At 40.7% G+C, this 14,592-nt stretch overlaps 2 protein-coding genes across 2 annotated transcripts; both read left to right on the forward strand.

Annotated features, from left to right (window-relative positions):
* The first annotated feature begins 274 nt into the window (after window positions 1-274).
* Window positions 275-2,177, forward strand: LOC119722572 (kappa-type opioid receptor-like). The gene has a single exon (XM_038192756.1). The coding sequence runs from the start codon at window positions 805-807 to the stop codon at window positions 2,155-2,157; it is 1,353 nt and encodes a 450-aa protein (XP_038048684.1). The 5' UTR covers window positions 275-804; the 3' UTR covers window positions 2,158-2,177.
* A 3,908-nt stretch (window positions 2,178-6,085) lies between these two features.
* On the forward strand, window positions 6,086-9,513 carry LOC119722754 (platelet-activating factor receptor-like). The gene has a single exon (XM_038193052.1). It carries the CDS (start codon window positions 7,005-7,007, stop codon window positions 8,355-8,357), a length of 1,353 nt encoding a protein of 450 aa, XP_038048980.1. The 5' UTR covers window positions 6,086-7,004; the 3' UTR covers window positions 8,358-9,513.
* Window positions 9,514-14,592: the final 5,079 nt, after the last annotated feature.

Below are 14,592 nucleotides of genomic sequence, written 5' to 3' on the forward strand. Positions count from 1 at the left end.
GAGAGTATTTAAATGGAAAATTTGAACGTCAAAATCATTTTGCATTTTCTCACCAGCCTCATCACAGTACATCACTGTTCCAAAGTCTGAACCCAACAATGCATGGTGTTCACTGCACCTTGAGCCTGTAACGCTTATGCAATCTCTCCTTTTCAAGTAAAGTCTGAACCCAACAATGCATGGTGTTCACTGCACCTTGAGCCTGTAACGCTTATGCAATCTCTCCTTTTCAAGTAAACCAGCAATCAAACTTGACATCAGTTCTCATCTCAGGCCGTCCAGTTAACCGGAGCCATCAGATCTCGATGTAAAATTGGCCGCACGTATTATGGACAGCCCTTGCTGTTGCCGACTCCATAACATGATCGGGTGACAACTTTGCATCACATTAGCTGTCAATAAATTGTACAGACTCCAATTCTTTTTCCTGTTAAATTGGAAGCAGTGAAATACACAGAACACTGGCTACAAAAGTCTTTGGTGGGAAACTATCTGAAACTGTACTGTGGAACAGCAACTTCTATTTCAGGTGTTACTTCATGTACTTGTACAAAGTTTAATTTTCGGTGTACTTTTTGAGAGGCAAACTGCCTTGCTGCTGAGCAAACCTGTAGGTATCCTGCAGTCAAACTTGTCTTGCTTGATTTTGTCGTCATCTGCAAACCAATCTGTTGTTTAGCTACCCATCCAGCGAGCAAATTTGTGCTGTGTTCTTCACCCCACGTTATCTGTACAAGACACTGAACAATCACATACTAGACACTGCAAAAGGCTACACACAAGAAGCAAGACTCTGTGTCAATCATGTGGTGGTACTACGCAAATGTCACCGTCTATGCCCAAGCTGCAACGTCCCTTGCTCAGCTGGACATTCTGGTCTGTACCTTCTTCACCTGTGTCTTCCAGAATCACAGCGACAACTGCTCCGTGGCCTATTCCCCACCCCTGATGGACCATCCACTGATCTGGGATGAAACGGGACCACCTCCCTGGGCACTGATGAAAGAATCCTTTGATGTACCAAGCAATGAAAGATACAAACTGTTGAACCACTCGTTGCGAATCGTTGCTTTTAAGAATCCGGCAGAGGCAGACCAGTTTGTGTATTCCAACACAAGGACTGTATTGTATGGTTTTGTCCTGCCTGTCCTCAAACTGCTAGGGATCCTATCCATTCTGTCTTTTTTCTTTACCCTTTGCAGAGTTGCCTCCATGCGTAAAGTCACTAATTTCTATCTGACTAATTTGGCAGTTGCAGATTTGATGGTCTTGATTTCAGCGTCCACTCATCAGCAATGTGTGGCTTTGACAACACAAATTGACTTGGATGTATCATATTTGGGGAACTCAGCCCAAGCAGTTCTTACTCTCTTAATGTACACTTGGGATGTGGGTGTTATTTCATCTATAGCCTTTGTAACACTGCTGTCTTATGATAGATATTTTGCCATTTGTCACCCTTTCCAACACCGTAATCTCAATCTAAAGCGACGGGCAATACGAGCAGCAGTTTGCATATGGTTTCTGTCTTTTTTCATGAATTTGATTGCTTTCTTTTGTCAATTTCTGGCCTTGAATGTACCACCAATCAAATGTCTTGTTTGGCCAACTGAAGAAAAGTATAAACATCTATCAGGTAATGTGCAATTGTTTTTTAATGATGATGAAACTATGCACACTTTGAATCTGGTTGGAAATTACATGTTTTTCTGTGTATTCATGTTGAGTTTGATCCTCACAGTCACTTTCAATATGCTCCTTATTAAGGGACTGCATGCACCAAATCCAACTGGTGATCAGATCCGAGGTCCGTCAAAACATCTACGAAGAGTTACTCTGATACTTGGCATCAACACAGCCGTGGTATTTGTCTGTTTTTTGCCTCAAGCTATATTGGCCCTAATTGCAAGTTTATCGCAAAGCAGGGAAGAAGTGAATGTAAGTGATGATGTGAAATGGGGGTCGAATTTGATGATTCTTTGCCTCAGAGTCATCAACTCTTCCATTAATTCAGTCCTATTCAATGCTGGTAGTGGAAGGTACAGGAAGGCCTTTAAGCAAGCCTTCTGCTGCAGAAAGAGGCAGCAAGTACCAACGAACAATATCCCTCTGCAGACATTACCAAGAACAGATCCTGCGGATAGGATCAGATCATAGGATCCAAAGGCAAAACTCCCTTCCCCCCTCCCTTAAAAAAAAGAAAAGGAAAACGATATAATTTCTTCTTTTTAATTCAATCCCCTCTTCCAAAAGTTTTATAAATTCCATAGTAACTTTCAAAACTTCCATAGTTATTGATCGTTCTGTCATTGTTCAACTTCTCTACAAATAAGAAATAGTGTTATTTGCAGCACTTCAGTTTTTTTTTGGGGGGGGGGGCGTGGTTCACCTTTTTTTTAAAGGAATAATTCAGCTTCATCTACAATCTCATGTTTTGATTTTTACAAATGAACAGCCTTTCAGATTTAACTTCAGTAACTCTGTTTAACTTCATTTACTACACTCTGTTGCCACATGGTTGCGTGTTATCTGCAAAGTACACTGTACATAGAACTGAGAATTGTTTAAATTTATGTAAAAAGATAGGAAACGTCACATTTGTTGGAAGATTGTAATGGTATTAAACAGTTTGTATCTTGCATGATGTCATTTTGTGTTTCATTTGTCAGTATGCCAACAATCTTTGCATGCTATTGGTTCTCTCTGAATGCAATGTGAAGCTGGCAATAGAATGTAACAACAAAGGGTCTCCAAGAAAACCTTGCTGTGACATTGTTATTTGTTAAAGAATTGTTAGTAAGTATAATACTTTTATGATGGATTCACGTCGCTTCAAATTATGTCCGCTTCCAGGGGCGGATCCAACTTTCAGGATATGGGGGGGGGTGATATAAAGGGGGTTGAGTGTTATGCATGCTGAAGGCACGCCCTGATAGGGGGGGGGGGGGTGAGTCAGGGGGCATGGCCTCTGGAAAAAGTCTATGATGAATTTTCCTGCATTGTAAGGCAATTCAACAACAAAATAAGGAACTTTTGCAAATGAGGGGAGTGGTTGAATTAAAGGGGGGGGGGGGTTGATGGGGGGGGGGAGTTCCCCCTGGGATTTTTATCTACAATGTCTTCTCCTGCATTCTAAGCCAATTCCAGAACAAATTTAGTAACTTCAGCATTCTGTATATTATTTTGGCCCCATCTTATTAGTTTGATTAGTTAAATCAACCGGTGAGTTGCAACACCCCCTCCACCTCCCCTAGAGCCTATTTTTATTTGGGGGGGGGGAGGCTACCAGGGGTGGATCCTGAATTTTTTGCAGTGCAGTGAGGCGTGCTGAAATGTAGACTGGTTATTTTCTCCAGACACTTAGGCCTCCGAAAATCAATGGGGGGGGGGGGGAGCTCATACCATATTTTCAATGGGGAGTGCTGATAAAATCCTGCACACTATGTTACCTAATAGGGTACAAATTCCCCTTCTAATGACTGTTCTTTTTGGCAGGAGAGACAGTTTGCTTGTGATGTCACTTTCTAACATTTGCTACTGCCATTTTTTTTATGGAATTTCTTTTTTTTGGGGGGGGGGGGGCTAGACAACATTTTGGGGGCCACAGCCCCCCTCCCCGTAGAACCGTATCTGCCCCTCCCCCTCCCATCTCCCCTCCCCCACCCCCTCCCATCTCCCCTCCCCATCTCCGCTCCCCTATCCGAGCCATCACTTCCTTATGGTTCATATTGTAAACAGTGCCCTCTTTAAAGTCACATACAGAGTGGTTCTACAAAAGTCCCTTATTAAACAAGGAAAACAATTGACTGATCAGCGATCTCAAGATGGTTACACTTTCAACCAAGTTATTTCAGCCATATGGTTGCTAACCGCAATGCGTCACCGTTGTTAGGCAAAACTAATCCGATCAGGGGCCGTTCACAATTATCAACATTTTCACAAGTGTACAAAGCGTACACTTTTTCAAGACCCTCCCCCCTAAAAGTGTACGAAAAAAATTGTTGAATTTTTTTCACACAAGTCTATATATAGACACTTGCATATGACTTCGTCACATGTTCGTCGAACAGCTTTTCATGGTCTGCATTCCGCCACAATCTCTGTCCCTCACATACGATTACGACATCTGCTTGTTTGCGTTGATCATTCACAAACACAAAAGCATGTACAAACTCCATGTATTTGTTGGTCGGATTCTTGTGGACAATACATCCTTGTCGAATGAGGAATTTCAACAATTGATCCGAGTCAACAGCGCAGCTAGAATATTTATTGTCCGCCATTGCCAGTGCCGGTGTTGTTCAACCGGTGTAGCGTGAATATCCGACTCCATGCAATGTGGACTAATTGGTAGTAGTACAGTGCGCACGTGTGAGTACGATACTACGCTATTTTTAGGATCGTTTGGAGAGAGTGACCTGTCATGTGCGAGGGATTAACCAATAAAAGGGAAAAAGGGGTCCGATTTTCATAGGAGTTGGATTTTCATGTGACACCGGCCATTAAAAACACGCAGTGGATACGGACTATACTTGTACATGTACATACAGTACATTTTCATGTACGTGTGTAGTACAATGCCGCGCATGCTGTACACAATACGTTCATGGGATGCAATGTGGGGCCTGGCGCGGGGCGCGACTGGCTCGGCAAGTGCTGTCGGCTGTGGCGACGGGCGAGAAAACAGATCGACATTTAGTAAAAAAAAAAAAGCGTTAGGCGGGCATTAACGGGCGAGAAAACATATCGACAATTAAAAAAAAAAAAAGCGTACGGCGGCCATTTACCCCCTCCCCCCCCCCCCAGCGTACGGTTTGTACGCTCGTGAAAATGTTGATAATTGTGAACGGCTCCTAATACGTACTTAGATGCTATAACGGAGCAGTGAAATTCATGCACCACCAAAAACATGGCATTTTGAACGTTGTGTTTCTCAGAAAATATGCTTGGTGTGATTGAATGTTACATTCTAACTGAAGAAGAAATTCTAAACTTCATGTCAGTGAAAACTCGCCATCATCGATGCCGAAACCGCAATACTGGTTACTGTCAAAGCTGACCTTCAAGTCTGGAAGAAATCGTTCAAAACTTCCCCAAATGTATGTATTTATCCCAATTTCTAGGAATTTATCCTAGTTGTTATTTCACGAGTAGTTGAACACTTATATCATCTAAATATATTCCGAATTTCAGCTTAATCTGTTGCTGCAGAGGCTTGTGTTGCAACGTGAACAATCTCCGTGGAAATTTTCGAAGAAAATCAAAAAAATTATTTGCCGACCCAACCCATGTACATTATTCAGCAACACAATGATGACGGGCATATATTCATTAGCATCACTCGGCGTGACATGGCGTGGGTCTCGGTATCAACCAATAGAAGCCGGCAAAAAGGGTGATATTTGTTAATTAACAACTCGAAAAGGAGGCTTTTATCCCATTGTTTACTGCACATCGTAATGGATAGGAACCTCATTAATATTCGTGAGGCTTAAAATGATTGATAGATATTGCGCACGCCAGTGTTACAGTTTTCAAAATTGCACGTAGCGAGGCCCGTTTTTCTGATTTCAACGAAAAGTAATGAACATACATGTATCACAACAACTTTTAGCACATACTTGATCATTATAGGGGAAATAAATCCTGAAAGTTGCATGAAGATACGGTCTTCCAAACTGGAGAAATTAATTTTCAAATATTTCACCCACCAACGTGACCATGTCTGTGTACATGTAGTTTCATTCAAAATAAAGTGTTACATAACCTTTAGAAATTGCCCTTCGCAACCATATGGCTGATTTTAAGAACTTACACAATACAAAAGTGCACATTGAAAGGCTAGGCCATACTTTCAATATTTGTCTTAATGCTTGTACACATGTGAATTTATATGTTAATTAATATCATGGTATCGGTTTTTAAGCAACATTCTTGTGAGAAAATCAACTCAAGAGAATGAAACAAGGAAGCTACAAGTTCAGATATCAAAAGGATACCACCCATCATCATGTGATTTTTCTTTATTTTTTGTAAAACATGATCAGGGTGAAAGTTAGTTTGTCAGTAAGTTAAGCACTCTATCTTCAAATTAAACTTGCAGAGTGAAAGTGACCACATACATGCATGTACATGTCAGTTTCGATGCAGTGCACCCTGTAAAAGTATTTAAATCGAACACTTGCTCTTCGAGATCATTGTGCATTTTCTGAGCAGCCACATCACAGTGCGTGGTTGGTCCAACTTGCTATAAGTACACAGCGCATGGTGCCTTGATCCTGGAACACTTGTCCATACATGTATGTACTCTCTCAACGACAACTAAACCAGCAATCAAACTTGAAGTCAGTTCTCATCCCAAGCCAGCCAGTTAACGGGGCCATCACTTCTCTCTGGAAATTGACGTCCCATACTATGGACAGGTCTTGCTTCCTCTGTTGCTTCCTCCAAGAAAACACAAAGCAGTGACAACTTGGTGTCACATTTGCCGTTCGTTGATTTGAGAGGGCCACTAGATCTGACAACTCAGTCTTCGAACACAGACTTCGAACGCAGATTCCAATTTGTTTCCTACCAAATAGGAAGTCGAAACTAATTAGAAGGACCTGGCTACATTAACATCTTTGGTCATAACCTATGGTGCTGTAAACTTTGCCAAAGTAAATGGCCCCGTGAGCAGTTGTTAGTTACAATTGTACTTCTGGTGCGTGTACTTCTGGAAAAAAACTTTGTTCCCTGTATCATATTTGAGAGGCAAGCTTTGAACTTGTAATTCCCAACTGTACTGCTGCTGAATAAACCTCCAGTCATCCTCACCATTCATACTTGTCTCGCTAGATTTCGTTGTCATCTGCGAACCACTTTCTTCAGCTCTGCATTCAGGGAGCAAACTTCTGCTGTGTTTCTCTGCCCCACGTTATCTGTACAAGACACTGAACAGTTGGATTTACTAGTATTTGACACGTCTGTACAGACACAGGTAGCAGCAAGACTCTGTGTCAATCATGTGGTCGTACGATGCAAATGTCTCCATCTATGCCCAAGCTACAACATCCCTTGCTCAGCTGGACATTCTGGTCTGTACCTTCTTCACCTGTGTCTTCCAGAACAACAGCGACAACTGCTCCGTGGCCTATTCCTTTCCCCAGATGGATCATCCACTGATCTGGGATGAAACGGGACCATCTCCCTGGGCACCGATGAACGAATCCTTTGATGTACCAAGCAATGAAAGATACGAACTGTTGAACCACTCGTTGCGAATCGTTGCTTTTCAGAATCCGGCAGAGGCTGACAAGTTTGTGTATTCCAGTACTCAGACTGTGTTGTTTGGTTTTGTCCTGCCTGTCCTTAAACTACTAGGGATCCTATCCATTCTGTCTTTTTTCTTTACCCTTTGCAGAGTTCCCTCCATGCGGAATATCACTAATTTCTATCTGACTAATTTGGCTGTTGCAGATTTGATGGTCTTGATTTCAGAGGCCACCCATGAGCAATGTGTGGCTTTGACAACACAAACTGAATTGGATGTATCATATTTGGGGAACTCAGCCCAAGCAGTTCTTACTCTCTTATCGTTCACATGCAATATGGGTGTTATTTCATCTATAGCCTTTGTAACACTGCTGTCTTATGATAGATATTTTGCCATCTGTTACCCTTTCCAACACCGTAATCTCAATCTGAAGCGACGGGCAATACGAGCAGCAGTTTGCATATGGGTACTGTCTTTTTCCATTAATTTGATTGTTTTCTTTGATCGGTTTCTGGCCTTAAATGTACCACCAATCAAATGTCTTGTTTGGCCAACTGAAGAAAAGTATAAACATCTATCAGGTAATGTGCAGTTGTTTTTGAATAATGATGCAACTTTGGGCACTTTGAATCTGGTTGTACATTATGTGTTTTTCTGTGTACTCATGTTGAGTTTGATCCTCACAGTCACTTTCAATATGCTCCTTATTAAGGGACTGCATGCACCAAATCCAACCGGTGATCAGATCCGAGGTCCGTCAAAACATCTACAAAGAGTGACTCTGATACTTGGCATCAACACAGCAGTGGTGTTTGTCTGTTTTCTGCCCCAAGCTATAACTGGCTTAGTTGGAATTTTAGTGCAAAGCAGCGAAGAAGTGAATGTAAATGAAGATGTGAAATGGAAATTGGATCTGATGACTGCTTGCCTCTTAATCATGAACTCGTCCATTAATTCAGTCATATTCAATGCTGGTAGTGGAAGGTACAGGAAGGCCTTCAAGCAAGCCTTCTGCTGCAGAAAGAGGCAGCAAGTACCAACGAACAATATCCCTCTGCAGACATTACCAAGAGCAGATCCTGCAGATAGAATAAGATCATAGGATCCAAAAGCAAAACTCCCCTTTCAGAGAGAAAAGAAAAGAAAAGAAATACATGTAATGTTATCCTCATAGTGCTGTAGCTGAACCCCAAACCGAACTGAATATAGCCAAACATGGCATTCTGAACCGAACTGAACTGAACCGAAATTGTTGGTTCAGAAGTTTGGAAAAATTCTATTTTTTTGAAAGTGCTAGAAATGCTAAAATTGAAATGCATGGATGATTGAATTCACAGTGTTAACAAGTCACTATATTCATCTTCATTGTTTGGTGGGCTAAACTCTGCGATTTTTCGTCTTCGGTGTGCATAATCGGTACAACGTAGCATTGCTATAGTGTAGACCATGTGTATAATGCATGCGTGTTGCGTGTGGTAAAGTAACATCACTGCGTCCTTTGATAAGCGACCCCCAAAATAGACAGAGCACATTCGTGCAGGCAAGAGGGGTTACTGGTGTTGCTCACAATGCAGTATTATTGCTAGTATTTGGGAAACCCCTTTTTGATAATACGCGCTGTGGTGGCACATGTTCATGTATTTTGTTACCGCAACCGTAGTGCAAGAAGTCGATGCCAGTGCGTGATTTTCTAAATGCCGATTTACACAAAGATTTCGTTGCGCTTTTTGTAGGGGACCGAGAGTAACACACCGACTTGAGCGAAATGGTGACTTTTTAAAAGCCGACTAAAAGCGTGATCCGGCATACGTATGTATGTACATATGTATGTATATATGATTTTCATTGTACATGTACTTCCGATCCGAACTGATATTCGAGGAAAAAATCCGATATGAACCGAACCAAACCGAACCTGGAGGATTAGTTTCAGCACTTAATCCTCCTTCCAAAAGTTTCTTTAAATTCCAAAAGCTGAATAGTAATTTATTTATCATTGAGAAACACAAATGAGAAACACTGGTATTTGCTGATGTCAGTTTTGTATTGGGGGAGGCATGGCTTACTTTGTTTTAAAGAAATAACTCAACTCCTTCTACCACTGCATTTTCGATTTCCACAAATCAACAGATTTCCAATGTAAAATAAATTAAGTCTAAACACTCTTTTGATTGTCACATGTCTGTAAATGACACTGTACATAGAACTACCCGCATAGACAGATATTACTGCCTGTTGTTTCCATGTAAAATTGAAAAGAATTGTATTACATTTGTACAAAGATTGTAATGGTATTAAACTTACTGTATCTTCCATGCTGTTTCCTTTGTCATTCCACTTTGGAACTTGTTCTTGTTTTATACAATCCTTGTTTTCTATGGGTTCCCTCTGATTTAATTTCATTGGTAATGCCATGAATGCTAGTAATGTAATTAGATCTCCAAGAAAAATAATGCTGGTGACATAATTTAAGAAAGATCTCCAAGAAAGCCTTTCTGTGACATTTTCATTAGTAAAATGATTTTTGTTGGCCGGTTTTAAACACTCAAGCCAGTTGGAGTCTGGATATTGATATTCGGCTCGGGTCATTATCAGCATACAGACTCCAACCGGTCATAAACATAGTGTTCAATACCGGCCAAACACATATTTATTCCCATTCATAAATACCTTTTCGGTAAAAAAATCATAACTTTTCGTTCCAAAAGTCAAAACAAGAGAAAAATTATATATTTCCAACGATTTTGTTCAACAAGTTTACTTCATGTTTTTTGGGACACCCCTGTAGCTATATTATGTCTCTTTCACGAATCATCATAAACAACTCCTTATATGGAAATGGCATGAGGTGGCACAAAACGCAGCTGTGCCGGTGCATTGTGAATTTAAGACTATGAAATACTGACACACTGGTAGTGTATTTTGCATTCCTACATGAGGATTGTGAACGTCCAACCAATAAAACTAAAAGGCATCGGATTTCCATAGGAGTCCAAATTTCATGTGACACTGGAAAAGTGTTAAAGACCAATAGGAATGGGTAAATTGTCTTAGGTATTTATGAAAGAAAAATGAATATACAATGCATTGTATATTCATGCAATGGTGAATATCATGTCCCCTTTCTTTCCCCCTCTGCCTCGCCCTGTAAGGGGGAAATTTGTAATGTAAAGACAGAGTAGCACATCAAATTGTTTTCTGTTAGGGCTCAACATCCTTGCTACCCCAAAGCTTAAAGCTAAAATATCCCAATATTGATAAAACACTTAACAATTCATCCCACTCAATTTTCTGACCTAAAAGGAAGGAGGTGGAGGAAAGTAGAGCTGATGTTCGATAAAATATCCAGTAGTATTTGGTGTATTGAATGATAGGTGGCTCATGGGGGGAGGGGCTTGCACAACCACCTCCTCAAGATAGGTACACGTAGGTGTGGGAAAATTAGCATATTCTGCACAAACCCCGCCTTCCCTGGTGTTCAGTCATTCTTAAATGTTACAGGATAAGTGTGAAATGGGAACCATTGAAAAAGAGGAACCATCATATTTTTGTGGTATAATTAGGGGGGTGTTACTTTCTGTAAATAGCGCCCTCTTTATTTAATGCACAGAGGAGTTTAATGAGTTGACAGAGCTACGGGCTATGACGAACTGGTTACTACCAACTGAAGTCAGTCAACTTTCACATTACGAAAGTGAAGTATTTCTTTCAACTGAAGTCAATCAACTTTCACAATATAAAAGTGAAGCATTCCTACGTGATTGCAGGCCTAGCTGCACTTCCAATTGTTTCCCTTGTTTAGGAGACTTATTACTTTTTAATAGTGAAAGTTTTTTCCAACATGTTTTCGTTTTCAAAGCAAGTTTTGTGAGAAAATCAACTTTAAGAGCTCCCAACAATGAAACTTCTGGTTCCTGGTTTAGAAATCAAACGGGACGTCCCCATCATCATGTGATTCAAATAACCATCATTCAATTTTCATGTAGGCCTCATGCAAAATTCTGATGCCTCATGGACAAAAACGTAAATCGGATACCGCAGTAAAAAGATTCACAAAGGCAAATGGTAAATGCGATTAACTTCATTTTTCCACAAATGGTTACTAATGAACATGTCATTCTTACAAGGTTAAAAAAGTTCAAAACTTCAAGTTAGTTTCGAAAAAACATGGAAGCTTCAGCTTGGAAGCTTCAGCTGGATAAAAACTAATGTGATGACCTCAATAAATAGCCATTAATTTCACGTGGTAATGCATTTTGTATTAGTCATACATTGTAGTTTGACACAGTTGTTAGTGCAACTGCAGTCTAATTGTATTCATTGTGATACTTTATGAACGACGATCATACATCCATTAATGTGATACTTTATGGGCTTGAGCAATGATCGTACATCCATGAACCCTTACCTTAACTAAAGCTACAAAATACTACTGAGTAGTAACCTGTAGTATGCATTTCTTTCCATACAAGTGTGCACAACCCATGTAGTATTCTGTGGTATTTTTGGTCCTTGACCCCCAAGAGCCCTTGGGACATTAGGGTTATTTAAAATCTAACTGCAATCATTTAATGTACATGTAGGTCTTCATTTTTCATAGTTTGGTTTTGGTCTAAAGGATTTTAACGTATCGGTCTAAAAAGTAAAATTCTTGGCCTTGGAAGTACAGGTCTTGGTCTTGGTCGCCGAGTTGGCAGTCTTCAAGATTTGGGGTTAAATAATTACAACTGTTGCGAAATTTGTAGAAGGACTAGAGTGCGGTCCAATATTTTTCTGGCCCGAAGTTTTTCTTCAAAACCTTTTTAGTCACACATTTGGGAAGAGGAACAAAAGAAAAGTCTTGATTTACACCATACACAAACATGTATGTCTGTGTGTGTGTTATGTTTTGGTTAGGTTAACTCTTGTCAGCACGATAACTTGAGAAATACTTTACTTAGGAACTTGAAATTTGGAGGAATTGTGAAGTAGGAGGAATATCATCGCTCAGTAAAATCTGGGCTTTTCCATTTCATGCAGCTTTGCCTCCTGAAACAGAAAAGTCCAGATATTACCTTGTGATAATATTCCTCCCATTCCATGCTGAGCCACTCAATATTTGTATAATAATACCCCCATGAAAGATGTGTGCTTCACAGTATTGGATCTGCAGCAAAAACTACTGGACAGAATCAGGAGAACATTGTCAGGCGCGGATCCAGGATTTCTTTAGACGGGGGGCACATCTAGAGCATTTGTTCTTAGGACTTATGCGAGCGCGGAGCGCGAAGCCCTTACGGCGTGGGGTCCGGGGCCCGCTTAAGGGCCCCGGGAAATTTTGGATTCTAGATGCTCTGTGATGCAATCTGAGGCGATTCCTGGCCCCTTTCCCCCTGAATTATTTGTGCAAAAGTTGATAATCTTGTAAGGATTTGTTTTAAATATAATCTTGTTTTTTACAAATTTTAAGCTACTGTGTACTTCAATGTTGCAAACCATGTATTTTTATCTTCATAATTTCTTGCATTGTATTTAAAAAAAAAAGGAATTGTATTGACTTAGATTGTAAACTTTTGCAACGGGCGATGCGCTGAGGCATTTGCTCCAAGGACTAATGCGAACGTGAAGCAGTGTCTTACGGCGTTGGGTTCGGGGCCCACTGATTTTTTGATTCTATAGATGTTCTGTGGTGCAAACTGAGGCGATTCCTGGCCTCATTTCAGCAAAATGTTGTGAAGATTATTAGGATTTTTTTTCATTATCGCTTCGGTTTGCGGTAACACCATGTGTTTTTTTTATTTTTTGTTCATTGGTTTGAAATTGTATTCTTGTATTTCTTAATACAAGCCTAGTTAAGTTTCTTCTGTTCTTCACTTGATAACCAAATATTTTCGACTGCATTCAATTTCTTGCATTTTATTTTTGTAAAGGAATTGGATAGGTTTAGATTGTAAACTGTTTTAAGAATGCGTCGGTAGGTCTGCCCCGAGGACTAATAATGCGGAGCGCAATGTCTTTCGGCGTGGGGTAAGCGGGCCCCGGGAATTTGTTTGATAATTGGATGCTCTGTGGTGCAATCTGAGGTGATATCTGGCCCCTCTTTCCCTGAGTTATTTGAGCAAAATGTTTTAAGTTAAATAAGGATTTTTTTCATTGGTCTAATATACATATATACTCTTGCCTTAGCAAGCCTTTTAAGTTTCTTCTGTTTTTCCCCTATATAACCATTTTCGTTTGCATAATTGTTTTTGTGCATTTTTGAAATGGAATTGTATAGACTAAGTTTGTAAACTTTTGCAAGGATACTTTCTAATGTTTTGTATCAAGTATAAATTTTCAGTTTATCAATAAGACAAGATTTTCTACAGACATTTTTTACTGAAACGGACATGTTTTGGACTCTTGGAAGCGCGTGGAAGAAATGCTGGCAAATTGTTATACGAAAACACACCCCTTGACTAATAGTGTGGTCCAAAGAGCAGCGTTCAACCACGGATCAGATCCGTGGTTCAACGTGTATGTCGCGCTCATCGCGCTAAACATAGCCTTGACCAAGGCGTTGGGCTGATCGATTCGCCGATAAAAAAAATTGCCGATAAGAAAATCCCTAATCAACTTGGCAAGGCATAATTGCGTGCACATATCGATGCCCGTACACTGCTAGTGAGAAAGTAACTTGTACCATACGGCAAGGCTATGCTTGTACATGTTCGTACGCACGTACACACACGTACTCGTACAACAGCCATGCACACACAGTACATGCATGAGCTAGTCCGCGTAACCCTGTCGTTCGACAGGTAACGCGGCGCTTATATCCCCCACACGTATGTACGTACACCCACACGCAGAACATAGTAGGCCTACATTTAGGGGCCATTCAGAATTTTTTTCTCCAAATTGTGGGTGGGTGGGTCAAGCTAAATAATTGAAAATCGAAATTCACTTTCCATGGAAAGAGGATAAAAAAAACAAAGAAAGATAGATCTTTTGACTTGCCTGAACAACGCGCAAGCGTTTCGATATCGCGATGCGTGTTTCTTTTCCAACTTGGTCCCCTGTATGTACTGTACATGTACATTGTACGTCATGTACGTGTATATAGACCCACTGTGGCATGAGAGGGAGGTGGTTTTTCAGTAGACTTGGATGCCGGGCGTTTCTATTTCTAGCGGTTAGGCCGCGCAGAGGCAGCAGGGTACCAGGTGTACTAGATCGGCTCTATAACACGCCGCGGGTGTTGATTACCAATCACTATAAAAACTGGACTATTCAACCACTGGACTCCAAGACTACGAGGACCGCAGCCTGTGATGTGATGACTGCCCAAACCTGATGTTTTTCTTTCGCTCGTACCC

Source organism: Patiria miniata, unplaced genomic scaffold (genome assembly GCF_015706575.1).
Source record: "Patiria miniata isolate m_02_andy unplaced genomic scaffold, ASM1570657v1 HiC_scaffold_16, whole genome shotgun sequence".
Classification (NCBI taxonomy): domain Eukaryota; kingdom Metazoa; phylum Echinodermata; class Asteroidea; order Valvatida; family Asterinidae; genus Patiria; species Patiria miniata.

Coding starts and splice junctions, on each gene's coding strand:
- LOC119722572 (XM_038192756.1), top strand. CDS start 805: ATGTGGTGGTACTACGCAAATGTCACCGTCTATGCCCAAGCTGCAACG.
- LOC119722754 (XM_038193052.1), top strand. CDS start 7,005: ATGTGGTCGTACGATGCAAATGTCTCCATCTATGCCCAAGCTACAACA.